The sequence below is a fragment of the Arvicola amphibius genome, chromosome 9, assembly GCF_903992535.2.
Source record: "Arvicola amphibius chromosome 9, mArvAmp1.2, whole genome shotgun sequence".
Taxonomy (NCBI): Eukaryota; Metazoa; Chordata; class Mammalia; order Rodentia; family Cricetidae; genus Arvicola; species Arvicola amphibius.
Window position 1 is genome coordinate 94,803,186 of NC_052055.2, and position 25,978 is coordinate 94,829,163.

Below are 25,978 nucleotides of genomic sequence, written 5' to 3' on the forward strand. Positions count from 1 at the left end.
TCGGTATCTTCATACATTCTGCTGAGGGAGAATGGAAATCAAGTCAAGCTTCCCTGAGGTACTAAGTATCTCCATTGCCTTCAGGTGTGAAGACATTGACAGCTCAAAGAATCTGGATGAACACCCATGATATAGAATGCAAGACACATCCCTTTAAAAGGTCAAAAGTTTGTGTTTACAAAACTCTGATCCCCCATCCTGGGAGCTCACTGCTAAATTCTTCAATTCAAGTATCTTCCTTGGGCTGGAGAGATGGTTCAGTAGGTAAGAACACTGACTGCTCTACCAGAGGACAAGGGTTCAATCCCCAGCATCTACATGGCAGCTCACAACCATCTGTAACATCAGTCCCAAGGGATCTGATGCCCCCTTCTGGTCTCTGCAGGCACAACAGGCACACACATAATGAACTGACAAGCAGACAAAACTATGCATACAATAAATAAGTAAATAAATAAACACTTTTGAGAAAGCTGGGTGTGGTGGTACATTCCGTGCCTTTAGTCCCAGCGCTCAGGAGGTAGAGGGAGGTAGATTTCTGTGAGTTTAAGGGCAGCCTGGTCCACACAGCAAGTTCTGGCCAGCAGAGCTACACAGTGAGATCCTATCTTAAAGAAAGAAATAAAACATCTATGTTCCTGATCTTTCTAAGTAATCTGCTATGAAATGTTCACGGGCCTCGTGTATTTGAATTAATTTGAAAAATCTAGTTATAATTTGATCTCATAAACACCCATGTTCTTAAGATGAGGCAACTTTACAGTGTGCTGCCTGACCCCTCACTACAACTCATCTTAGACATTAGACCTGGGAATTGACATCTCATTTTTTAAAAAGTAAATCTGAAGGGTAGACTGACGAGATGGTTCAGTTGGTAAAAACCCTTGCTGTGCAAGCATGAGCCCTCTGTTTGGATCCCCAGCCCCATGTAAAGAGCAGGTGTGGCAACCTACTTTTCACGTCTCTAGTGATGAGGGACAGTAAGTATTAGACAGATCCCAGGGGTCTCACTAGCCAATCTAATCAAAACAGAGTGCTCTTGGCGTAATGGGAAGCCCTGTCTAAAACCTAAGGGAGTTCTAGGTTTAGAAGCATCCCAGGCAAGCTTCTGACTCACTGTGTAGCCCACGCTAATCTCCAGCTTGAAAGCCTCCTGCCTCAGCCTCCCCAGTGCTGACACTGCAGGGCTGTGCCTCCACATAGAGCAAAGAGACATGACTTTTTAAAAGTAGCTAGTTCCAGTACTGAGAATCTAGATTTGTCACCCCCAAATACGCTACTTTAGCACACGGATTATTTTGAGCTGAAGACAACTGAGAGAAGCCTCCATCCACCATCCACCCAAGGCTGCAATAAGCTGTTTGTACCAGCACAGCCTCCCCAGGGCCAGCAAGAGGATCTGACTTTAAATCACTAGAGACCCCTTCAGATGTTCACCAGCCTAGAGACAGCACTGCAGCGCGACACAGAACCCCTTAAGTCACAAGCTGTTCCACAAGCCCCTGTTCCCTTGACTTTCGTCCTTGGTCTGTCACTCCCCCCACAAACTCACCCTTCCTTTCTTCAAGATGCCTGAGGAGGCTAAGTGCTAACCACTTCTCACAGTTACTCACAGCTGAGTTTCCACCATGCTTATGTACCCTGGGAATACTAAAATAAACCCCCGGGGTGGGAGGACCCAAGAGACAGTGCCTACTGCTCTTGCGGAGGACCTGTGTTCAGGTCCCAGCACCCATGGGGCAGCCCACAACCGCCCATGACTCCAGTGTCATGGGATCTAACGCCCTCTTCTGGCCTCTGTGGCACCTGTACACATAAACCCACACAGGCACACACACATTAATTTCAAAAATAAGTAAAATGTTAAAACTTTTTTAGTTAAAAATAAAACCACTTTATTTTCTCTTGCTAACCCCCTCTTGTCAGGTTATCTTGGGTCGCACCACAGAGTCTAGGAGGAGAAGTGCTATCGCCACGACAGCTTTTATGAAGCCACTGGAGCAGAAATGAACTTCCTGCCAATCAAAAGAAATATCTAACTCAAAAAGAAAAATCACTACAGTTGTTTAAGACTGAGAAAAGTGTGTGGGGGGTCGGGTCTAGCCTTCAACAAGTAGAGGTAAGAGGACAGCCTGGGCTACAAAATAAAACCATGTCTCAAAAACCAAAAGAAACAAGGAATACGGATGTGGTTCAGTGGTAGAGGCTTGCCTAACAAGTACAAAAGTATGGGTTTGGGAGAGAGGAAGAGGAGGGACAAAACAAGGGCCAGTCGCATATGAAACAGAGAGGTAGCTCTGTCACTAACCCTGTGTGACATCACCCTGCAGCTGCTGTCAGTCACTTAGACCAGGATGAGGGTTCAGGACAGCTGCCTAGGTCTACCCTGACGGCCTAGCCTGGGGGTCTTCTGGAGGATGTCAACCAACACAGGTGTCCTGGCCCGCTCGGATGTCCTCTGCTTATAATATTTTTCCTCACTACGGTGTAGCTCTGCCTGGCCTAACCCTCGGAGACCCACCTGCCTCTGCCTCAAGAATGCTGGCATTAAATGCATGTGCTGCTTTGTGATTGCCTTGGTCCCACAAGTACACCTCAGTCCCCAAAGGAAAGGGGACTTCCATTTTGTTTTTGAACATGATTTGAAACAGGGTTGCACTATGCAGCCTCGTCAGGCCTTCAGTCCTTCTACCTCCCCAAAGCACTTATATCCTCTTCTTCTAAATGAAGACTCCCAGCAGGGCTGTGGTGGCATATGCCTTTAATCTCAGCACTTGGGAGGGTAGGTCTCTGAGTTCAAGGCCAGCCTGGTCAACAGAGTGAGTTCCAGAACAGCCAGGGCTACACAGAGAAAGCTCTGTCTCAAAATACCAAAAAATAATAAATGAATGAATAGTAAATAAATTAAGACGCCCTCTGATAGTATCTACTAACAGGCAGAACACTGGAGGGGTCATAGCTCCTTGCTTTTTAAGAGAAAACAGACGGTCTGGGTTTTTACCCCGAGGGAGGAAAGCTGTGTGCAAACTGACTTGCCTCTCCCTGCCCAGAAGGCTCTCCAGAGCTGATGCTAACTATCAATGATGCTGCAGCAAGACCAGCTGTGTACACCGCACAGGAGACAGCAACAAACACTTCTCTGAATATTCCCTTCCCCATCTTTTCCCACCTTCACTGGCTTTAATTCCATTTAGTTGAAGTACTGAAGAATAAGCAGCCACTATTAGGGAGAGGAAGTGCCAGGTCCCACTAAACAGACATGATGCCATCCACTGCAAACAAAGCTAGGAATAACGATTCAAATAATTCAAAGATTCAAATAATGCATCATACAGCAAAACGGAAAAACGAACAGCCTCATGCTCTCCCAAAACAAACAGGATCCCAAACTTCTGAAACAGAAACTTGAGAAACGGATGAATTTGTTCATCCGTTCAAATTTGTTCAAAACACTGGGTGTGTTTTGCTGGACTGGACTTTATGCAATGGGGGGTGGCAAACCGAACTCGCTTTGCTGTACGTAACATGACAGGAAATGTAGCCACAGTGAGTGTGGAAGCTGTCAGGAAGCTGCGGAGCTCAGGGCCCTGTGAGGGGGACTAGCGGGTAGGGAGAAGCGTTGCCCACCTTCACCTTCCCTTTGACAAAGCTGGCGATGTCGTCCTTGTTGTCGAAGACCGACAGGGTGTGCAGCAGGTTCTGCTCCAGCCAGTCCCAGTGCTGGTTGATCTCCTCCAGCGTTGCACCTGGATTTGGACAGACACGGGTGTCAGGAAACAGAAGGGATCGCTAATGCATGAACTCACTTTACAGCTCCCACCATGTGTGAGTCTGTGTATCTTACATCAAGATCAGGGCGCCTGCTGTAGAGCAGACCCCCTCCATTAAAACCAGTCTCCTCCTGCAGTGTGGGCATCTGCAGGGACAAATCCCACCGCCACAAAACAGGCCGGCTGACCGAGAGGGTCACTCTTAGATGTGATGTGGCCATCTTGCCTGCTTTGACAATGCCCCCCGATCTCCACCTCCGCTCAGTGACAGAGATGTTGGTCATTACATAGCTATGCCAACACAGAACATGCCCCCAGACCGCAAACTCACTGCCCACAGGCTCGCACAGTGTACCCTGTGAGGAGGTCCTAAAGCCCAGGTTCACAGTGGAGGAGCTGCTGCAAAGCCCTGTAGGCTATATAAGAATGTTACCACTTGGGAGCAGCAGAGCTCGAGCCAGCCAGGGGCTGATTTAGAAATCAGCTGTCTACAGATGGATACCTTGTGACATTTACAGATATACCCCTCAAGTGCATAAAGAGTTTTTACAGTGCATGTTATTAAAGCACATACACACAAAAGCATGAAATCATATGCAATCCATCTGTTAATTTCTATTCAAGGCAATTAAAACTCTTACTATACTACCAAAGCACTAAGCAACGCTGTTAACAAAAGCGTAGAGGTGTCAGCCTTCTCTTTCTTCTCGAGGACCCTTATACTCAATCTCCACTGGGTGATGGATACCCGACATAGGATCTGCGTCAGATGCTCAACTAAGGGCACCGAGGACAGGTAGAGTCCCTCACCAGAAAAGTTTCTTTTCAGTCACATTTCCAAAATGGGAAGAGAATAAGCTCAGCGAAGCTAAAATGACTGAACCACAGTGCAGATCACCCAAAGCAAGAGGGTCAGCAGAAACTAGTGATCCCAAAGCAGATGTGTTTTGCTAAAAAATGAGCTTCCTTTCTCTGTGTTACTTGTAGTCTTCTTCTCCCTGAACATAACTGCAAAGATCTTGGAAATATATGTATTGCGTTAGGGTCCCTCATCCGAAACTGCTAGTCAGAAAGGCCACAAGTCTGAATTGTGGCATGCTGTCACAAGTGTAAAAACCTACAGCTGCCTGATGTCTGATGGCCAGGTATTTACACTTTCTTCATGTGCAAGATTTGAAATACAGTATAAGAAAAATGGAGGCGGTGGGAGAAGGTACATGAACTTCATGCCTAGACCAAGGTCCCATCCCCACAATATTATGTCTATGCAAGTATTCCATGAGCCAAAAGAATCCAAAACACTTCAGTCCTGAGAATACTGGATGAAGGACCAACTTGCACTACACGTAATAAAGTGTCAGAGGGCTCAGTCTGGACTTGTTATTTGGGTCCGTGGAAACGAAAACCACGTGTTAAATTGGGCCACTGTTCTGAGTGGGCAGTGAGGGTAGGAACAGGAAAGGCCCAAGAGGCTGCATCAGAAGGAAAATCAAGAGTTAAACACCACAAAGTACCCAATCCCTTGGCAGCACTCAGAGGAGCGTGTTTGTGTCTTCACTAAATCCAGTCGTCTCAGCACAGGACCAGCCATGTGGTTCTCAGCCCAGTGCCTCTATTCACAGGTCCCGATTTGGTTCCTGCACCTACAGCTCATGACCCCTGACCTTCACTTCCCTCTAGCTGTACCTCCCCAGATATCTCAGACATGTTCAGTTGGGGCTTACCAAGAGATAGCCCTGGGGCAAGAGGCTCTTCTTGCTTTCTGCTTTCCTCCCTTACACTTTGGGGTTTCTGGGCTGTCCAGAACCCCCTAGCCCTTCTGTGGTGTGGGAAGTTCTTCTGAATATGTGTTGCTTTTATTGGTTAATGAATAAAGAAGCTGCCTTGGCCTGTGATAGGGTGGAGTAGAGGTGGGGAGGAGGGCTGGGCTCTAGGGGAGGGAGGAACACTAAACTGAATGCTGGAAGAAAGAAGGCAGAGTCAGGAGAAGCCATGTATCTACCCCTGCCAGGGACAGATGCACCAGAACCTTGCTGATAAGCCACAGCCACGTGGCAATACACAGATTAATAGAAATGGGTTAACCAAAGATATAAGAACTAGCTAGAAATATTATTAAGCTATTGGCCAAGCAGTATTGTAAATAATATAGTTTCTGTGTGATATTTTGTGATCTGGGCAGCCAGAAACAAACAATTCTGACAATTCTGGCTCCCCACATCTCTCTGTATAACCACCCAAGTCCAGCCTTCCCATGAATATCCACCTCAGCTTCTTCTTTTTCCCTCTCTTCTCTGACCTTTTGCTACCTGAACTTGGGACACCAAGCACCCTTCTGGCTCCTCAGCTGACTGTGGCACACCACGGGCTGACACGGCTCAGGCAGTTTACCCTCCTCTGACCTGCATGTCCCCGTCCCTTCAGCACTGTGTAAGTGACAGTATCCAGAAAGGCACCTTGGCATCTGGAGAGCAGGAGTCCCTTTACAAAGCCTGTGAGTCTGCACAGAGATGGAGAGGCCTTTATGTACCCTCAGACAGAAACCAACCAGGACACTGAGCAAACGAAAGGAGAAGAAACTGAAGAGGAACCATCTTTATCAGCCTTCAGTATCCCGCTATGGTTTTCAGAAGTGCTTCCTCATTCGTAAAAACAAAACAGTTGGAGGAACAGGCAAGAGGGGAGAGAGCTGCTGATCTGTATTCAAGATAAAAAGGGAAATGGAAGCTCGAATATTTGTCCTGGGTCGCATTTCAGATGAAAAGCAAACCAAGCTTGCAGCACAAGGCTCTTCCTGCAATCCCCTCTTCATGCATCTTCCCAGACGCAGGGATACAGGTGATGCTTCATTTGTTTTAAAGACTGGATTGTTTTTAAATATGTATATTGGGGCTGTGTGCGTACACCGCATGCAGTTGGCCACGGAGGCCAGAAGAGGGTGTCTGAGTCCCTAAAGCTGAAGTTACAGGCATCTGTAAGCTGCCAAACAAAGCTGGGAACCAAATTCAGGTCAATTGCAAGAGTAGTGACTGCGCTCAACTGCTGACCATCTCTCCGTGCCCTGGGATACAGGCTTTCCTGATCACGTCATCAGAGCTCCCACGAGCTAAGAATAACTACTAACAGCTTCAACTGACAATTTAGATAGCACAAATAAAACTACAGTCAAATCCCAATTCCAATATATCACTGAGGAATTAAAAGTTGAGACAGGAGCTGAAGACAGGGCCCTATTCCCAGGACCTACAGGATGGCTCTCAACTGTCTATAATCCCAGTTCCAGGGGATCTGACTCTTCTAATCTCCACGGACCCCAGGCACACACATGGTATATGGCAATAAATGCAGAACATCCATATACTTAAAATAAAAATAACATTTTTTTTTTAAAAAATGACCTGAGATAAACCAGACATGGTGGCCCACTCCTTTCATCCCAGCACTTGAGAGGCAGGTGGGATCTCCGAGTTCGAGGCCAGCCAGGTCTACAGAGTAAGCTCCAGCACAGCCAGAGCTACAGAGAAACCCTGTCTCAGGGGGTGAAGCGGGGAGGGGAGGGGGAAGCCCGACTTCCACTCTCACAAAGCACTTCTTTGCAATGCTCGTAATAAGGAAAGAAACTCCACAACTAAAAAAGAAAATTGCTATATAAAACCCATTTCTGGGCCACAGCACGACTGAACTGTGCCTCTGTGCTTGTGAGTGGAAGTCCTCACGCATGCCTCTCCGGGCAAAGACAATCGGAGAGAGGAAACATTTCCACCCCAGTGTCTGTTTCCTACAAAAGTTGCCAAATGGCAGGGAAACTTTCCAAACAAAGTTTCCTCTGCAGAGATGCCTCAGGACTGGCTTCAGGAGCGCCACAAAACAAGACAAGCTGATGCACGTCCATGACCCCAGATGACAGGCTGAGATTCAATAATAAAAAAACATCCCAAATCCGAAGCTTTGAAGGAACATACATGATGCCACAAGAAGGAAATTCCATACCAGAAACTTGTTTTTATGGACAAAAAATTATTTTAAAAGATTGCAATAATTACCTTCGCTATGTATAGTATGTATGTATGTATGTATGTATGTATGTATGAAATAAATTGAGTTCTGTGTTTAGATATGGGTTCCATCCCTAAAGTATTTTATAACGTTTATGTAAATATTCCAATATAATAAAATAATCCAAGCAGTTCAGATAAGTGGTTCTCAGGCTGTGGTTTTGAAAGCAGGATCATTGCCAGTCCCACGTAACTCAGACGTATTAGATAAGCTGTTCTCAGCCTTCCTCACGCTGCGGTCCACTCGTGTGGTGACCCCACCATAGCATTAGTTCAGTTTCTACTTCTGACTGTAGTTTTGCTGTTATGAATAGTAATGTAAATGTCTCTATTTTCTGATGGTCTTAGGTGAACCCTCTCATTTGAGCAAGGGGGTCGCAACCCACATGCTGAGAACCACACAGTATTAGATGCTTGCTCATGCTGAGAACCACACTGTATTAGATGCTTGCTCACGGCAGAGATGCTAGAGAAACAGCCACTCAGCTGAGCCGTCTGAGACATCACTGACACTAGCAGGACACACACAACAGAGGGTAGGAGAACTCACCCTCCAGTGTGAGTCTAGTGAAAAGAGAAAAAGCCCTCGGGACAGCACACAGCACAAGGGCGTCCCAGCAACTGCTCCCATGATACCCCTTTCTGACCACCAAGGGATTATTACCTAATAGTCACCAGGATTATCTTTCTGGGACCCTCATGTCTCAGCGTCTCTTAAATTTTTTTTTTTTTTTAAAAAAAGGAATTAACTTGGATTATCTTTGAGCACCCCCTCCAGGTGATCTCTGTTGACAAGTTGATCTACCTGGAAGTCAGGTAACCTTAGATTTTAGGATTCAGTTTTAAGTTTGCTTTTGTTTGTTCTCCTTGTATGGTTCAGGCTCATCTCAAATTCATGGGATCAAATGATGCTCCTGCCTCAGTTTCTTCAATAGTTAGGAATACAGGCGTGTACCAACACATTCATCTCCAAAGAGATTTTTTTAAACCTCACTTTGAGCCTCAAAAACATACTAGATCTAAAAGTTGGTCTCAGCATGCCCTTGCTATAAAACACCCACCAGCAACACACATCACAAAAGAATGCGTCCTTTCAATGAAAATGTGTACACAAGCAAAATTACTTAAAAAAAAAATACACTAACAGCTTAATGGCAGTATCTCCATGACAAGGGAACAAACATGAGTTGGCACCCCTCTTCCACTTCTAAAGGTGAGCCCATGTGGAAAATTCCAGCCAGTGTTGTTTCAAGGAAATGCCCCACTACTGAAAACAAGCCTAACAACTCTGACCTCAGAGCATAAACCCAGAAAGTTCACACTTTCCTCCTGCTGGGCTGCCTCCCAGATGTTCCTTGAAGCACCCCTGTGAGTGCACTGCTCGGAGAAAACGAGCTGGCACGTCCTTTGCCACCTTGGCATGAAGTTCAGGAAGACACTAATCTGGTCCACCCGGGAACATTTCCTCCCCTTAATAAAATCCACTCCGCAAAGACAAAGCAAACAGTGAAGCAGAACACAAGAAAGCAAAACACCAACCACGGTCAAGGGCACGGATAAGAGACCGTGCGTCAGAAAGAACACCCTGAACGTACATTCTGTCAGAGCTCGCGGCTAAGCTGGCTGCTAGCACCCCGGCGCCTGGCGTGACCCTGGCAAGTGGCCGGCTTCCTGCGCTCTGCATCCTACCCCTCCAGAGTAGGGTGTGTTGCCTCTGCGCTGCTGAGAGGAATGGATGGGGACGATAAAGGGGCTTAACAGGAGGATTAGCTCCTATGGCTCCTAACTTTTAAAAATGTGCACCATGTTTCAATTAGCAAGTGTTTGGACCTTTCCCTTAGTGAGCTTTGAAGTTTCTAAAAGGGTGTCTGTCTTCATTTTCCAAATCTAAACTATTAAGTGTTCTTCAAACTACGGCAGTCCCTCTCTGTCTGCAGGGGCCTGGATCCAGGGCTTCCCAAAGACACCAGAGTCCAGGGCTGTTCAAACTACTTATCTAAGATGGTGTAATTTGCAGGTTACTTACACACTCCTCCCAGATACCTTAAGTCATCTCTAGATTCCTTATAGAAAGCAAATGATACAGAATTCTCATAGCATATTTGTTCACGGAATACCAAGAAGTCTGACCATGTCCGGTACAGATGCAAGGATTTTTGTTGTTTTGTTTTGCTGGTTTTAATGGGTTTGTTTGTTCCATGTTGGCTGAATCTGAAGGTATGGAACATGCAAACATTAAGGCTCAGTGCATACACACGCTCAGTGAGCATGCTTCTGCCCACCCAGCTGTGCATCTAGACCCTACCTACCCATTCTGCCCAGGCCCATGGAAAGCATGCTCCTAACCCTCCCTGCTTCTCCTTCATTTCATTCAACCCCATGGAGCAGACCTGGCAAGCAAGCAGGGAGACTCTGCACGTATGCAGCTATGAAATCCTCAAGTCAGTTCAAGTCCAAATTAAGGTCTGGGAACGGGGCATTGTGGAAAGTCCTGTACAAGAAGACTAAGATGCTCGGCGGCCCCCTCTGCACTGGCTCTAGGATGGCTTCTTCCAAGAACCAGGAAAGACACAGCCCCCCACCAGGCTGACAGTAAAAGGAGTCACCTTATTGCATAAGCAATTTGATTCTTGAAAACTGATTCTCACCAGATAACTTAGAGCCCTGCAGAAGCTCTTTCCTGTGCTTCCTAGAAATCACACATGGACAACAAACAATCCACCCAGTGTTCAAAGACACAGTGATGAACAAGATGTGCGTGGCAGCACTGTTGCGACAGCACTAAGGACCACTGAAAACTACCAGGACATGTCATGTGGAAATGAGGACAGCCAGCACAGAGGACAGCGTGACCCGGATGGCCTGGACTTCAAGTGCAGGACAAGATCGAGAGCACCAGACACTGCAATGACAGGGATGCCTCGTCCTTACAGGGAGAGCCCCAAAGCTTGCCACAGCATAGGAATCCACTCAGCAAGGTCCAGACCCTCACTCTGCGGTTCTCAACCTGTGGGATATTTCACAGGGGTGGCATATCAGATATTTACATTATGACTTATTACAGTTATGAAGCAGCAATAAAAATAAATTTTACGGTTGGGGGGGTCACCATAACATGAGGGACTGTATTAAAAGGGTCACAGCACGAGGAAGATTGAGAACCACCGCTCCAATCTGTTCCTCTTCACTTGACCAGGGATTAGCTCCTGGTATTCTGCCCTCCTCATTCCATGCCTCACGTCCTCTTCCTACTCGTGGGCCAACTGTTAGATGTCTAATTCCAAAAAGAAAGCGGTCATACCCTGGATTACCATCTCGAAATTTGACACATGATGACGTGAACGGACCAAGAACACGCCATGACATGAATGGACCCAGAAGACATTACAAGCCACTCTCAAAAGGATGACTCATGCACGATTTCACCAATGAGATGTGAGTCAAATCCAGAGATAGATAACAGATAATGGTGGTGGCCAGAGGCATGTGGTGGGAAGGTGCAGAAGTAGTTGTCTCCTCTGGACGGTGATTCAGCTAGGAAGGTGTCTCCTCTGGACGGTGTCTCAGCTTGGAACAATGACGAGTCTGAAGGATCAGCGGTGACCATGAAAAGCAGTACATCTGAAGTACACCATCATAAACAGAGCCCCAGCGGGAACGCAGCTCAGTGGTGCAATGCTGGCTCTGCACGTGCCCGTCTTGGGCTGGCTCCCTCTCCCACCAAAGGAAAAGGTTATGATAACGAACTGTTGCCAATATTTCTTCCCTAGCTTAGACGAGTACCTCCAGCCTCATCCGTGCTAGGCAAGGGTTACGCACCAAGTTACACACCTTTTTCAGTTTTTCCCTCCCAGCGATTACTGACTCTCCTCCCCGTGTTACTCAGCATTCTTTGTGAAAGAGAGTGTAGCCCAATGAGAGTTTCTGACTTTGTATTTTGAGGCAGGAGTCCACCTGCATTGCCTAGGCAGGACCTGAACTTGCAATCCTCCTGGCTCCAACTCCTGAGTACCCGAGATGACAGGCCTGTGCCACCAAGCTCAGCAAAACATTTTTTTTAAAGATTCCTAACTTCTGCCTTCTGAGTTCTACCTGTTTAACAAGGAGACTTGCGACGTGCCCCAGAGAGCCTGTTTTCTGGTGTCTTTAGTTTCTACTGCTGTAGCAAACACTATGACCAAAAGAAAGTTAGAGAAGGGAGGGTTTATTTGAATCCACACAGACAGCAATCCATCATGGAGGAGGTCAGGGTAGGAACCTGCAGGCAGGAACTGAAGGAAAGGCAATGGAAGAGCACTGCCTACTGGCTTGTTCCTCGTGGCTTGCTCAGCTTTCTTACGGAACTCAGGACCACCAATCCAGGGATAGCCCCACCCACAATGGGCTGGGCCTTCCCATATCAATCACTAAGAACATGCTATGCAGCCTGAGGCCCCCTCCTCTCTGATGACTCTAGCTTGTGTCAAGTTGTCAGAAAACTGAGGTTCTTCGACTTAAGGTGGGGCTGCAACCAACACCTAAGCTGGAACTCCTGAGTCAGAAATGCCCTTCACTCAGTGACCCACCGCGCCTGGCCTGCCGTCAGTGTGCTGGTACGCTTCCATCAGCCCATGGACCACCACATCTCTAGGAAAGTAAACAGCAGAGCTGCTGTCCGGCTGTGCTTCAGATAAAGACAAAATACTCTTCAGTCCAAGGCTATGTGAACCTGCGTCACCTCACAGAGAAGCCTGAGTCCCCCTCTTCCCAACTCATTCACCTGGTGGTGACATACTCGATGTTGTCGTGGGCATCGGAAGGTCACTGTCCAGAAAGACTCTCAGTGTTGGCATATCCATGAGGGAGGCAGACAGGAAACAAGAAACGCCAGTGGTTAGAGAGTGTGGGAACGCACAGAAGCAGGCGTCTGTTGCTAGGGAAGGGAATATCTGGGTTCTGACCTGGAGGGCTGGGCCCATTTCTGTCTGCAACTTCCCCAACAATTCGGCATCTCTCCCGCAAGAACTGACTTCAGCTCCCTAGTGACAGAAGCTGCCTGTCTTTCTAGAGTCTTATGGTTGCTTGGTCCATGCTGTTAAAACGGTATCCTGTCTCTGTCTGGAACCTTGATGATCTTCAGATCTTTTGCCAAGTAAAATAACTGACCCATGAGACAATCTACCCATCTCCTTTGACCTCTGCCTCAAAAGAGCAAGCGAACTCTCAAAGGCTCCGCTCAGCCTCGTCAGTCCACTGTGCAACAGTCACACTTAAGTGAAGATCTGGATTGTTCCTGCAGACTGCTCTTCCCGGTTGGACACAGACACTTCCTACAGCATTCTACTTTACCAGAGCCCCAAACCATGGGTGGGGACCTTTTCCCATTCTGTAGGCTGTCATTTTTGTCTTGTTGACCGTGTCCTTTGCTTTACAGAAGCTTTTCAGTTTCAGGAGGTCCCATTTATTAATTGTTTCTCACAGTGTCTGTGCTACTGGGGTTATATTTAGGAAGTGGTCTCCTGTGCCAATGTGTCGAAGAAGTCAAACTCTCACTATTTGCTGATGATATGATAAGCGACCCCCAAACTTCTACCAAGGAACTTCTACAACTCATAAACACTTTCAGCAATGTAGCAGGATACAAGATTAACTAAAAAAAAAAGTAGCCCTCCTATATGCAGATGATAAATGGGCTAAGAAAGAAATCAGAGAAACTTCACCCTTCACAATAGCCACAAATAGCATAAAATATCTCAGAGTAATTCTAACGAAAGAGTGGAAGACTTGTATGACAACAACTTTAAATCTTTGAAGAAAGAAATTGAAGAAGACACCAGAAAATGGAAAGATCTCCCATGCTCTTGGGTAGGTAGAATTAACATAGTAAAAATGGCAATCTACAGATTCAATGCAATGCCCATCAAAATCCCTGCTAAATTCTTCACAGACCTCAAAAGAACGATACTCAACTTCATATGGGAAAGCAAAAAACCCAGAATAGCCAAAAAAAAAAAACTGTACAATAAAAGAATTTCTAGAAGCATCACAATCCCAGACTTCAAACTCTACTACAGAGCTATGGTACTGAAAACAGCCGGGTAGTGGCATAAAAACAGACAGGAGGACCAATGGAACCGAATTGAAGACTCAGATACTAATCCACATAACTTTGAAACCTGATTTTTGACAAAGAAGCAAAAAATATCAAATGGAAAAAGGAAAGCATATTTAATAAATGGTGCTGGCATAACTGGATATCAACATGTAGAAGAATGAGAGTAGATCCTTATCTATCACCATGCACAAAACTCAAGTCCAAATGGATCAAAGACCTCAACATAAAGCCAGCCACGCTGAACCTCACAGAAGAGAAAGTGGGAAGCTCACACCTTTAATCCCAGCAGTTGGGCAGGGATGAGGAGTGGGGGGCAAAGACACCTGATCTAGCCTACAGAGAGTTCCGGGCCAGCCGGGACTACCCAGTAAAACTCTAGTCCAATGGTTCTCAACCTTCCTAGTGCTGTGACCCTTTAGTACATTCAATCATGTTGTGGTGACCCCCACCTACAAAAATTATTTTCGCTGCTACTTCATAACTGTAATTCTGTCACTGTTACAAACTGTAATATAAACATCTGTGTTTTCCAAGGGCCTCAGGTGGCCCCTGTGAAAGGGTCATTCAACCCCCAAAGATTAAGAAGTGCTGCTCTGGTCCCCAGGAAAGAAATCAAACAAAATGAGGGTTCCAGGATGGGAAAAGTCATACCTGCCTGCAAGTACTGCATCAGCACAAAGACCTGAGGCAATAACAGGAAACACAGGAGCCGGGGAGAGAGCCGGCTCCGTGGATAAAGTACTGGCTGCACAACCGTGAGAACCTGAGCTTAGATCACCAGCATCCACACAAAGGCGAGGCACAACAGCATCTGCAACCTCTGAGCTAGAATTCGGCAGAGACGGGCAGATCCTTAGGGCTCACTGGCCAGCCAGTCGAGCCTAGGCAGAGAGCCCCAGGTTCAGTGAGAGACCAAGTCTCAAAAGCACACGGTATCATCTTCTGGCCTTCGTACATACTATGCAAAGAACCACACCACACCTACATACATGCATCAGAAAATAATAATGGAATATCGCTGTAGGTCTGAATGGGGCTTACAATATCAACAGCTCATTTTTAATGAGGAGCAGCAGAAGGGAAAACATGCTGGTACTCTTGTCCCATAGGTGACAGAGAATACTGTCACTGTTTTTCAAACACTGCAACTCTAGCTTTGTCCTGGCCTTAACCTGACATGAACCTTTTTGAAAAAATAATCTCTAGTCTAAACATCTGAAGTCTTGTTCCTCTTTAGTTTCTTTCTATTGAAACTAACTAAATGCAACATTTTCTTTATAAAATGGCATTGTCAGATAAGCTGGCTTTTATAAAATTATATGTATCCACTTTTGTAACCATCTTTGTTGGACCCACTAAAAAGCTGAAGAGAAAAATGTCCATCTGGTGTAACCAGAAGGTATTCAGGATGGCTAGAGTTTGAGGCAACAGATATCTTAGTAGTGCTGAAAGGTGATTGCTTTATAAATCATTTTTTAATTGGAACAACCTGCCCTAGTTATAAAAAAAAAGGCAGACAAGAGCGTGTCCAGGTGTTAACAGTGTTCAGAATGGGATGGCAGATGGGAATGAGAAGTTTTTCCAAACTTCTGCTTTTTCCAAGGGAAAGCACAGTATAGCTGTTGAACAGGAGGCAATGAGCAAAGTTTACTGTACCCAGTGCAAAGCTAGAGACACTATGTCCATAAGCACACAGAGACCGAAGGTTAACACTGACTCCAGCATTCAAAGAAAGGCTCTCGGGTGATATTTTCTTATTTTTAAAATATATTATTCATATAAAATAAAACCGACATTAGGCTTCAGTGATGCAGGGCTTCTCGGGGTGTGACAGCTCCATTCGGGATGACCCTAGGGGCTCAATGCAACACCAGGAAGAACAGGACCTCAAGTCCTGTCCTGAGAAGTGGGTTGTTTTCTAAACTCCCTCAGTACATGGCCGAGTCATGTTCTTTTTTTGTGTCTAGCTCCCCCCTTGTGTGAAACAAGGAGAGAATGTTGTCCAAATCAGATAGAGCCCTCAGACTTTGCCTCTGTGTCAGTACAGTGGGTGTCGGGCACACATAGGTCGGAGCAAGATTACAAAGAAAATGGCTCGATTCATATAGAGCCATAGTCGTGCTCCGGGACACCTCTCCGAACCTGGCACACCCAGACTCGCAGCGTTTATGTACTATGGTGGTTAAAAGCAGAGACATGGAGGATAAGGGAAAAAACAAAACCCAGAAAAACAGGAGGCAGTGGATAAAGAGGGAGAGAAGTAGGCGCAGGAGAAGAGGAGGAAGAGGGAAGAGAAGGTGAAGGCTCCAGGGTGTTACCGTTCAAACGTCACTGACATGCAGACACTCGCATGCTTCTCTGGTTAGGTTTGGAACATTCCACCTGGAACAAAACTCACCAGTGGCTATGGCCCAGTAAATGTCTGATCCAGTCAGTAACTCACCACATGCTATGGGAGAATAAACCTGGGACCCAGGAACTTGAAGCAGGATCCGAAATGGAGCAACGCGTGCACTGGAATCCAGCACCGCATCCAGAGCACCCACGAGGCGACCTTAAAAGGGGGAACAGAAGAAACGACACTTGTTAAGTCCAGGGCAGACCAGGCCGGGCAGCCAGCACACATCCTCCTGCTCCCATGCGTGGGAGCTGGGGTGGTCTGAACGAGAATGGGCCTGTTCTGAGCACAGTTCCTGTTGCTGTAATAAAACTTCATGACCTAAGCAACCTGGGGAGGAAAGGGGTTATTTGGCTTACACTTCTCCATCAGAAGTCATCACCAAAGGAATTCAGTAACTCAAACAGAGCAGGAACCTGGAGGCAGGAGCTAACGCAGAGGCCATGAAGGCATGCTGCCTACTGGCTTGCTCTTTCACCGTTATCCTCTCCTGGGCTCTCTTCAAGGTGCCAAGCCTCAACTTTTCTGTATGATTCCCTTCAATTCTAGGCTTTTAGCTGCTATGGAGGCTGCACCTTCACCAATGGACTCTCCGGCTCTCTCATAGTGCTGAGCCCCAGCTGCTCTCCACAACCCTCATGCCTTCCCCAGTACCACCTAGGGATGCTTACACATTACCAAGACCAGCTGTCAGCACAAGGAACAACCTCGGCCACTTCATGAACACAGAGTCTCAATGCACTGACTCTGAAGAATCACTTCCCAGATGGCTTCGCCTCAGCGATGCTGGTCTCTTCTTAATCACTGTTAAATTCTCAGTCCAACTGACCAGAATCAACTGTCCCAGCCAAGCAGAGGTTTTACTTTAGTAATTCTGGTCTCTCATTAATCACAGCCCATTCTTCAAGCTGCAGCTGACCAGAACTACAGATTATTCACACAAATGGCCTGGTAGAGTCTCTGGTTCGTCTGAAACTTCACAGGCTGGGTCTCCACACTCTTTTCTCCTACAGAACAGTGCACCAAGCTTTGAACACTCAGTGGCCTTTCCCACCCAGAGTTCCACGGTCCTTCCTGCCGGCAGTCTCTCAGCCTGCTACTTGCAGACAGAGACATAAGCTCTCAGCTACTCCTCCTGCATCACAGCTAGCTGCCTGTTGCCATGCTCCCTGCCCTGATGGCCATGGACTCTAGCCCCCTGGCACTATAAGCCCCCAATAAACTCTGCCTTGATCATGATGTCTTAATACAACAACAGAAAAGTGACTAAGACAGGAGCAGCCACAGGCAAGGAGCCTCAGGTCACATTCCTGGATTCCCACAAGAGACTGCTCCTCCCATTTCCCCAGCATCTGGAGTCTACCTCCATCAGCTACAGCAACAAGACCTGGGAAACAAGGGCAGCGTCCCACACGTCAGATTTCTAATTCAAACCTGGCGTGTGTGATTTAAAGTGCTTAAACTTCTGGTGTTGCTGAAATTGTTATTTGAAAATTAGAACAACTAGTATAACACTACCTTGTATAGGATAGACTAACACTCCCCTGTAAAAGTAATTGAGAGAATTCCATGAGTTTCATGTCTGTTACTTGAAGTGCTGCCTGGATCACAAAAAGCACTGTGTTAAGCATTGCTCCCGCTACTACCTTATCCTGGGCCTCATCCCAAATACTGAATGTTACCTCTACCTGCTCCAGAAATATGCTGTGAGAACAAAATCTATCAAGTCCTTCACAGATTGGGAGTCACATGCACACATACACACACACCGATGTGATATATAATGTACATATATGTGTGATATACATTATATAAATGTAAGGTGTACATATCATGATATACATTGTGATATTCGTGATATTTATTATACACATATTTGTGTGATATGCATGAAAAACATGTATGACAGACATGTGTGACATACATATCTGTGTGAGATATACATAACATATACGTGTAACATACACAAATGATATACATGTATGTGTTATGCACATGATGTGCTATGTATGGTATACGTATGTGTATGTGTGTCTAGATACAGATATATGATACAAAGAAAGGAATGGCTTTCTGCTGTGATGGATGTGCCCTGAGCGAAGGTGGACAATTAATTGCATTTGCTCCCACCTAACGGTCTGTTCCTACATGGGAACAAGCCTGGGGAGACTCTTACTGAGTACACTTCACGTCGGGTAGACCGCACCACCCATGGGAGAGCACCACTCATGCCCTGGGGGCTGACTGCAAGCTGTAGCTGCGCACCACTGCCCAGTATCCCATGAGGACTGTAGCACCTATCCAGGGGAAGATTCAAATTCAAAACTCCAATTCCACAGATCAACTCTATACCATTACATAGAGAAAAAACACCGACTCCAAACCTCAGATGTGGAGACCCATCTGTACTACCCTTTTCTGTAACAGGTCACTTCAGGGTCAAGTGATGTATTTAGCCATTTTCTGTGGCATCTTTTCAAATTTAAATAAAAGCTTACTATAAAAGCCAGATAAAGCACATGCTTTAATCCTAGCACTTGTGAGGCAGAAGCAGGCAAATCTCTGAGTCCAAGGCCAGACTTAGTCTCCATAGTGAGTTACAGGACAGCTGGAGTTACATGGTGGGACCCTGTCTCAAAAAACCCCCAAATATATAGATGACTATGCATGTATGACAGACATGTGTGACATACATGATATGTGTGCATAGGTACATATATATTTATATAATTTATGCACATATATTTTTGTACAAATGTATATATATATATATACATTTAAGACTTCCATTTGTATTCACATATACAATCAACACTTAGAAAAGTGGACTCTACACTAGCACTTCTGACTACAATCTACTCCTACAGTATTCTTCCCACAAAGTCTGTAACCTGCAGCTACACCATACCCAACACTGAGAAAATCCTTTTCAGCAAGCTCAGTCTAACTCCTAACTTACCATCCTCCTGCCTCAGCCCTCTGAGTAAGGATTACAGATGTGCCCCCACAAAGCCTGGCTTTTATGACTCTTAGCATGTTTACTTATCTATCCAAGATAACCTCCTTGGCAGATGTCCTCCTCATGCTACCCAGCCTCCAACTGTTCCGCCCTCACTTAACAACCTTCTCCGGGAGAAGGATAAAGGGCACAATACTGTATAGCCAGAACTACTCTCGCAACAAAGAAACCCACGTGGCTGTCTGCAGGAGCAGGGCCTCTCTGGATAGGAGGTCCGATCAGCAGCTGTTAGGCAGGAGGGCTAAAGGTGTGTTTGCAAAAGTCTACTGAGATAAGACATTTGTCTAGCAAAGATGGGCTGGGATAGAGAGGCCGAAGAAAAATTAGAAAGGAGCTAAAAAAAAAAAAAAAAAAAAAAAAAAAAAAAAAAAAAAACCCATCTACCCAACCCACACAGGCCCTTGGCACTTCCAAGTTTGATAGAGAACCCGTTCTTTGTTTGATTGACGGTGCTGGGGATTAAATCCAGTACTTTGTGCACAAGAGGCATGCACTTAGCACCCAGCTATAACCCCAGCCTCCTGAGGGACTCAGGGAGCCATGGAAACGAGAATGGAGGGGAGGTGGGTATCAACTCAGAAAAGCAGGGATTTTTTTTTTTTTTTTTTTTGGACTGGAAAGAATGGTTACTTCCCCCTATAAGATTCAGGCGCTTTTGAAAGGTCAGTGTCTTACATAACCCCAGCCTCTTCAACTAGTGGGACGGTGGGGAAGGCTGTGTGAAGAAAGCCACAAGGGGACTTCCACCCTTGGCTCAACCATGTGGAGCCTGGAAGTCATTCCATCCACGCAAGAAAAAGCTGAGCAGCCTGAGAAAGGGGGACTTTTCCTCAGCTCACAAGAGAACTGAGGTCACAGATCAAACCACAATCACCAAATCTAGAGACACCCAGGAGAATCCAGAGTCACAGATGGGGATGATTTCCTCGGTAAAGCCACTGACTGCAGGAACAACTGAAGAGCAACGCTGGAAAATGCTGCATGGGGATTGAGTGCATAAAGGTAAATCTCAAGACTACAATCTGAGCTGCATGGGCTTTAACATCAGGCACCCACCAGGCTGGGAAGGTACAGAGTAACACTATGCAATGGTCTCTACACAGTCTCCTCATCAAAATCCTGGACTTCCACAGAGGAGTGGCCAGAGCCTTATCCAAGCTAGGGAAGAGCACTGGCCAAGTCCTACATTTCCTCTGACTTTTCTGTCCCCAAAGACGGACAGGAGTGACCAAGAAACATTCGTGAAGATCATAAGCCTATCACCACTGCGATTTGCCGGTATGATCACAGAACCAACTCCCAAAAGCCCCTAGCACAGTGATGCCACATGAGAGGGTAAAGCACTAAGACTCACGCTGTCTGAAAAAATCTTTAAAGGAACCCAAAAACGGAAGGGCATCAGAATGAGCACTTCTGAGGAATGTCAAAGTCCTGGTGTCTACAGCTGTAGCCAACCTTAAAACATGCTCCGATCCAGCCAGGGCACTGATGACACCTTCAGTTCCTCGTACCCAATGCAGTGCAACTGGCTTTCACAACAGTGACTGTTGGTAGGAAAGTAAACAGTCTCAGAGAGAAAGCACAATCACTGAGATGCTGACCGTGCTGATACAGATGGGGAGTTTATAATAATCCTATTTAACAGGTTAATAACCCTTCTAATGGAAAGGCAAGGGCAGGCAAGAAATTTAAATGAAGAGAGAACTCCAAGAATGAACTGAAAAGCCAACCTGCAAATCCACACCCAGAGAGACCCATTAGCCATCGGAACTGAAAGAACCGCATAAAGCAGCACAAGACTGTACTCCAGCACAGCAGCAGGGGCACGAGCTCACATGAAAGCAAACACCACCAGCCTTGAAATCTACACCCAGTGAAACCATCCTTAAAACTGAGAGAACACTGCACAGTAGTACTGGGCAGTAATCCAGCACAGGCAGAAGGACACAAACTGAAGGCCAGCCAGGAATACATAGCAGGGTTCTGTCTAGAAAACAATAATAAACATTTTTTTTAATCCTGAAGTGGGCTGGAGAGATGGTTCAGCAGTTACAAAGGCACTGATACTCTTCCAGAGGACCCAAGTTCAGTTCCCAGCACCCACTTGGAGGCTCACAACCATCCGCAGCTCCAGTCCCAAGGGATCTAATGCCCTCTTCTGGCTTCCGAGAGCACTGCACACGTGATACACTTACATACATACAGGCAAAACACTCCTATCCATAAAATACACTTTTTTATATCCTAAAAGAGAATTGCTGTTCTTAAACAAAACTTGGGAAATTGATTCCTACCTGACTAACCTGCAAGATTTCTTCAGGGAGTGACAGAATCCTGTGGATCAGAAAACTAGACTTTGCCCAAGAAAAGAAGTTGGAGAGAGAAGAGCTGGGCTCACATAAAGGATTCAGTTAAAATCAGAGAGAGGTTTAAAATAGGACAGTTAATAGAGGCCAGTTGATAAATGCTAGAAATTACCTCTACCACATCAACTTATGACTTTGCGTGGTTTCAGTCTTAGTCCACCACCAACTAAACGTGATTTTTTTTTCCAGAGTGTATTTTTTAGATAACAAATCCCACTTTGTAGGAACTTCACATGAAGACTTACAAAGGATAAAGTTAAAAGTAAGCAAATAGTACCTGTACACCAATTTTAATTTTTTTCTTTTAAGATAGGGTCTCCAGAGCTCAGGGGAACCCCTCAGAAGAGGGGAAGGAAGAATTGTAGAAGCCAGAGTGCTCATGGACAGAATCAACTAAGCAGGGCTTACAGGGACTCAGAGACGGAAATGGCAATCACGGAGCCCAAATGGGTCTGTGCTGAGTCCTCTGCATATGTGCTGGAGTTGTTTAGCTTGGGGTTTTTATGGGACTACTAACGGTGGGAGCATGGGCTGCCCCTGACTCTCTTGACTGTTCTTAGGACCCTTTTCCTCCTACTGGATTGCCTCATCCAGCCTTGATCTGAGGGCTTTTGCCTTGTTTTGCTGAATCTTCTTTTGTCCTGTTTAGATGTCATCTCTAGGAGGTCTGCTCTTTTCTGAGAGGAAATGGAGGGGGAATAGGTCTTGGGGAGGGGGAAGTGGACAGGGACTAGGAGGAGTGGAGGGAGGGAAGGCTGCAATCAGAATGTATTGCATGAAAAAAGAATAAATAAAAAGAAAGAAAAGAGAAAAGAAAAAACAGCGTCTCCTGTGGTGCAGGCTGACCTCAAACTAACTGTATTGCCTGGGCTGACCTTGCACCTGCCACGTCTCTTCCTTCTACCTCCCAAGCATCAAGGATTTGGGTTGTGTGCCACCACATCCAGCTTAATGTTTATTAACACGCTACCAACACCAAGCAAGGCATGTTCACCAACAGGAGCGTGGCTGGAAGGAAAAAAAGATTGTGGTGCACACGCAAAATGGGGTTTTAGTCAGCCATAAAATTAGTTTATGACTTTATATGTTTCTGGTCTAAATATACCAACTAAAATAGATTTCAAAAGCCATAGAGAACAAAATCTTGTCATTTGCAGAATGATGGGACCTGAGATCATTCAGCAAACTAAGCCAGTTTCAGAAAGATAAACATGATTTTCTCTCATATGCCAAATCTAAATAGTGTGTGTGTGTGTGTAAGAGGTTTCTATTTGAGAAAGGGGATGGGAAGGAGGAGGCGGCAAGGGCCGATAAAGAAAGCAAACATGGTCAAAGTACAATACACTTGTATGAAAGTAACAATGGAAACATCACACTAACTGTACAATGAATATATAGAAATGCAACATTTTAATAAATTTTTAAAAGAAGTTTCAATTTTTAAATACTAGGATAAGGAAGGTAAGCATACCAAGAGATACTAGACTAACACCACTTAAAACTGAGCAGATGTGTTAATTTTAGACAAAACAGATTTCATAACAGGAAGCACTATCAGGGTTAGGAGAGGCGTTATGTAACACTGAAGGTTTCTGAAGGACTGCACACCAGTCATTAACACGAATTACCTAACAGCACATCTACATCCTTCTGACCAGAGTGGTAAACTTCAGGGAAAACAGAGGAGTCTAGCATCCTAGTTGGAGATTTCAATAACCATCTCCTAGTAACTGGCAGACCGAGCCTGCAGAAAAGCACGGAGTCCACATTTACCCCAAACAGGATCAAGCCAACACAATCTCCTCTGTGTTTATGGACCCTTCACGGGCACCAGACAGTGCATCTCTAGTGTACGGTGGCAGGTACCAAGATGGACCTAAAACAAACCCTGTCTGAAAGGAACAGAGATCACACAAGCACCCTCAGACCACAAAGGAATCACACCAGAAGCCAAGGAACAGAAAGCAAGATGGGAATTTCCCCAAAATTTAGAAGTTAAACAACTTCAAATAAAACAGGTCAAAAAAAAAAAACCTTCAAGAGATTTTTTTAAAAATATTTTAACCACATGGAAGTGAGGTTTTACAAATTAGACAAATGTGTAGGATAGAGCAAAAGGATTGCTTGGGGAGATTACAACATAAGTTAGGATAATACAAAGATCAGGAACCAATAACCTAAGCCAGTACATTAGAAAGCCAAAGAGCAATCTGATCCTAATGCAAAAGAAAAATCAAAGCTGAAGTCAATAAAAAGCTAAAAGATAGAGAAGAAAATAACACTAAAAGATCAATGGAAATTGGCAAAGCCCTACCTAGGGTAACCAGAGAAAGAAGAAAAGGACAAGTTACCAATATTAGAAAAGGACAGAAGGCCGGGGATGTACAGTGTCTGCCCAGCATGATAAGAGCCTGGGCTCTGATTCCCAGCATGGCATAAATTGGGTGTGAGGCTGCCAACCTATAATCCCAGCGCTCCATAGGCGGGGGAGGATCAGGAATCTGGGTCATCCTTGGCTAGGGAGGTGTTCAACACAGCCAAGATGTTGAGGTCCTCCTGGGAGGAGGAATTAGAGCTAATACCCAAGGGTAGTAACCATAAGGAGATACTGTAAATAATTTTATGCCTCTAAATTCAGTATGTTATACAAAATGACACAATCCTTTAAGGAAATGAACTACCAAAACTCAAGGAATAGTGAGTCATTTGAACAGATCTTTATTTAATAAAGAATTCAAATCAATAGCAATAGCCTGATAAATTATCCAAAGCAAATGTGTTTGTCCCCGCAATCTCTTCAGAAACCACTCTTCTAGTGCATTTGACTGTGACAGGAACCCTGCATTTCTAGAACAACCAAACTGATGGAGCTACTGAAAAAAGAAAGCTACCATATCTAACCCTTGCATAAAGTCATCAACAAAAAGAATCCAATATCGCATAACATGAATTAAACTCCATGGGCAATTGTGACTTGCTCAATATACAAGGATAATACAATGGAAAAAAATAAAATCATCAAGGTAAAAATTCTTATGTCAATTGGTACTTGAAAAAAGATCTAACACTCACTCATGATTAATTAAGACAAAAACCGACCACCAAGGAGTTGAGAATGTCTATAATCTGGAAATCTCTCTCAGCATACAGAGCGCCCTACAGTTACCACACTGAGTGGTAAGAAACCGAACACATCCCTGGACAATGAAGAAGACGGTAAGGAGCTTTCTTCACATCACTCCCACTTAGCATCATACCGAAAGTCCTAGCTGACACAGCAAGACAAAAAAAGGAAATAAAGCGTGCACAGATAGGGAAGGGAGAAATAAAACTTGGTTCACAGATGACATGTTTGCTCCACAAAGCAGAAGCCTTAAGGAACTAATAACCAAAAGTATAGTACTTTTGACAAGATACCTGTCACCCCCTATGGCAACTCCTTTCCTGCATGCCAGGAATGAATGTCGAGACTCTGAAGAAAAACAAAAACAGAGTAAGTCACTACGGGCAATAGTCAAAGGTACTTTTTTTCCAGCACAAGCTTAACTAATATGCACAGATCTACATGCATAACAATACAAAATGCTGAGGAAGAGGAGCCAAAAATAATGTAAATGGGAGACACTGGAGCTATTGTCAAGGTCATGTAGATTCAACTCAACATGAGTAGAAATCCCAGCATGCTACTTCATAAATATTGACAACTGAAGGAAAAGCAAGGGCCAACAAACTCTGGAGAACAGATTTAGGACGATTCAAAGCTGTTCTGCAGAGCTATGATGGTCAAGCCCTTACCCCACACCAGTAGGAGAGAGCAGACCCTCACAGATGCAATCAATCACCCATCCGATCTTTGACAAGGGAGCAAAGGCAACTTGGTGGGAAAAGTTTTTTCAGCAGCTGGAAAAACTGAAAGAAACAACCTAGACAACAGACTTTACAATAGCGACAAAAATTAACTCAACAGCCTACTACAGTATGAAGTATGAAGACTAAGGCACAGAAGTTTCAGATGAGAACACAGACCACCTAGATGGCCTCAAGTGTGACCAGTCCTCACTGGTTTTTAAGGAAAAACAATCTAACCGTGCAAGACAATCTAACCGTGCAAGACAATCTAACCGTGCAAGCGATCTGGGACCCATCTTACTAAAGTGGGCAAGGAGAACGACATTCACATGTAACTGGACATAAACTGAGTCTAAAACAAGAAACACAAAGAAATGCATGCATGTATGTATGTAGCCCATGGAGTACAGCCTAACAACCCTGGTGC

The 25,978-nt window shown here is 45.3% G+C and overlaps 1 protein-coding gene across 4 annotated transcripts in view; it reads right to left on the bottom strand.

The window, feature by feature from the left end:
* Positions 1-25,978, bottom strand: part of Tbc1d8 (TBC1 domain family member 8) — a 100,046-nt gene that overhangs the window by 33,356 nt on the left and 40,712 nt on the right. For 3 of the 4 annotated variants that reach the window (XM_038341212.1, XM_038341211.1, XM_038341214.1), the window contains exons 2-3: positions 16,363-16,473; positions 3,628-3,746 (exon numbers count right to left, since the gene is read on the bottom strand). In XM_038341212.1, coding sequence (XP_038197140.1) covers positions 3,628-3,746; positions 16,363-16,473 — 230 coding nt within the window. The remainder of the gene's footprint in view (positions 1-3,627; positions 3,747-16,362; positions 16,474-25,978) is intronic. The other variant, XM_038341213.1, reaches the window with a different exon arrangement.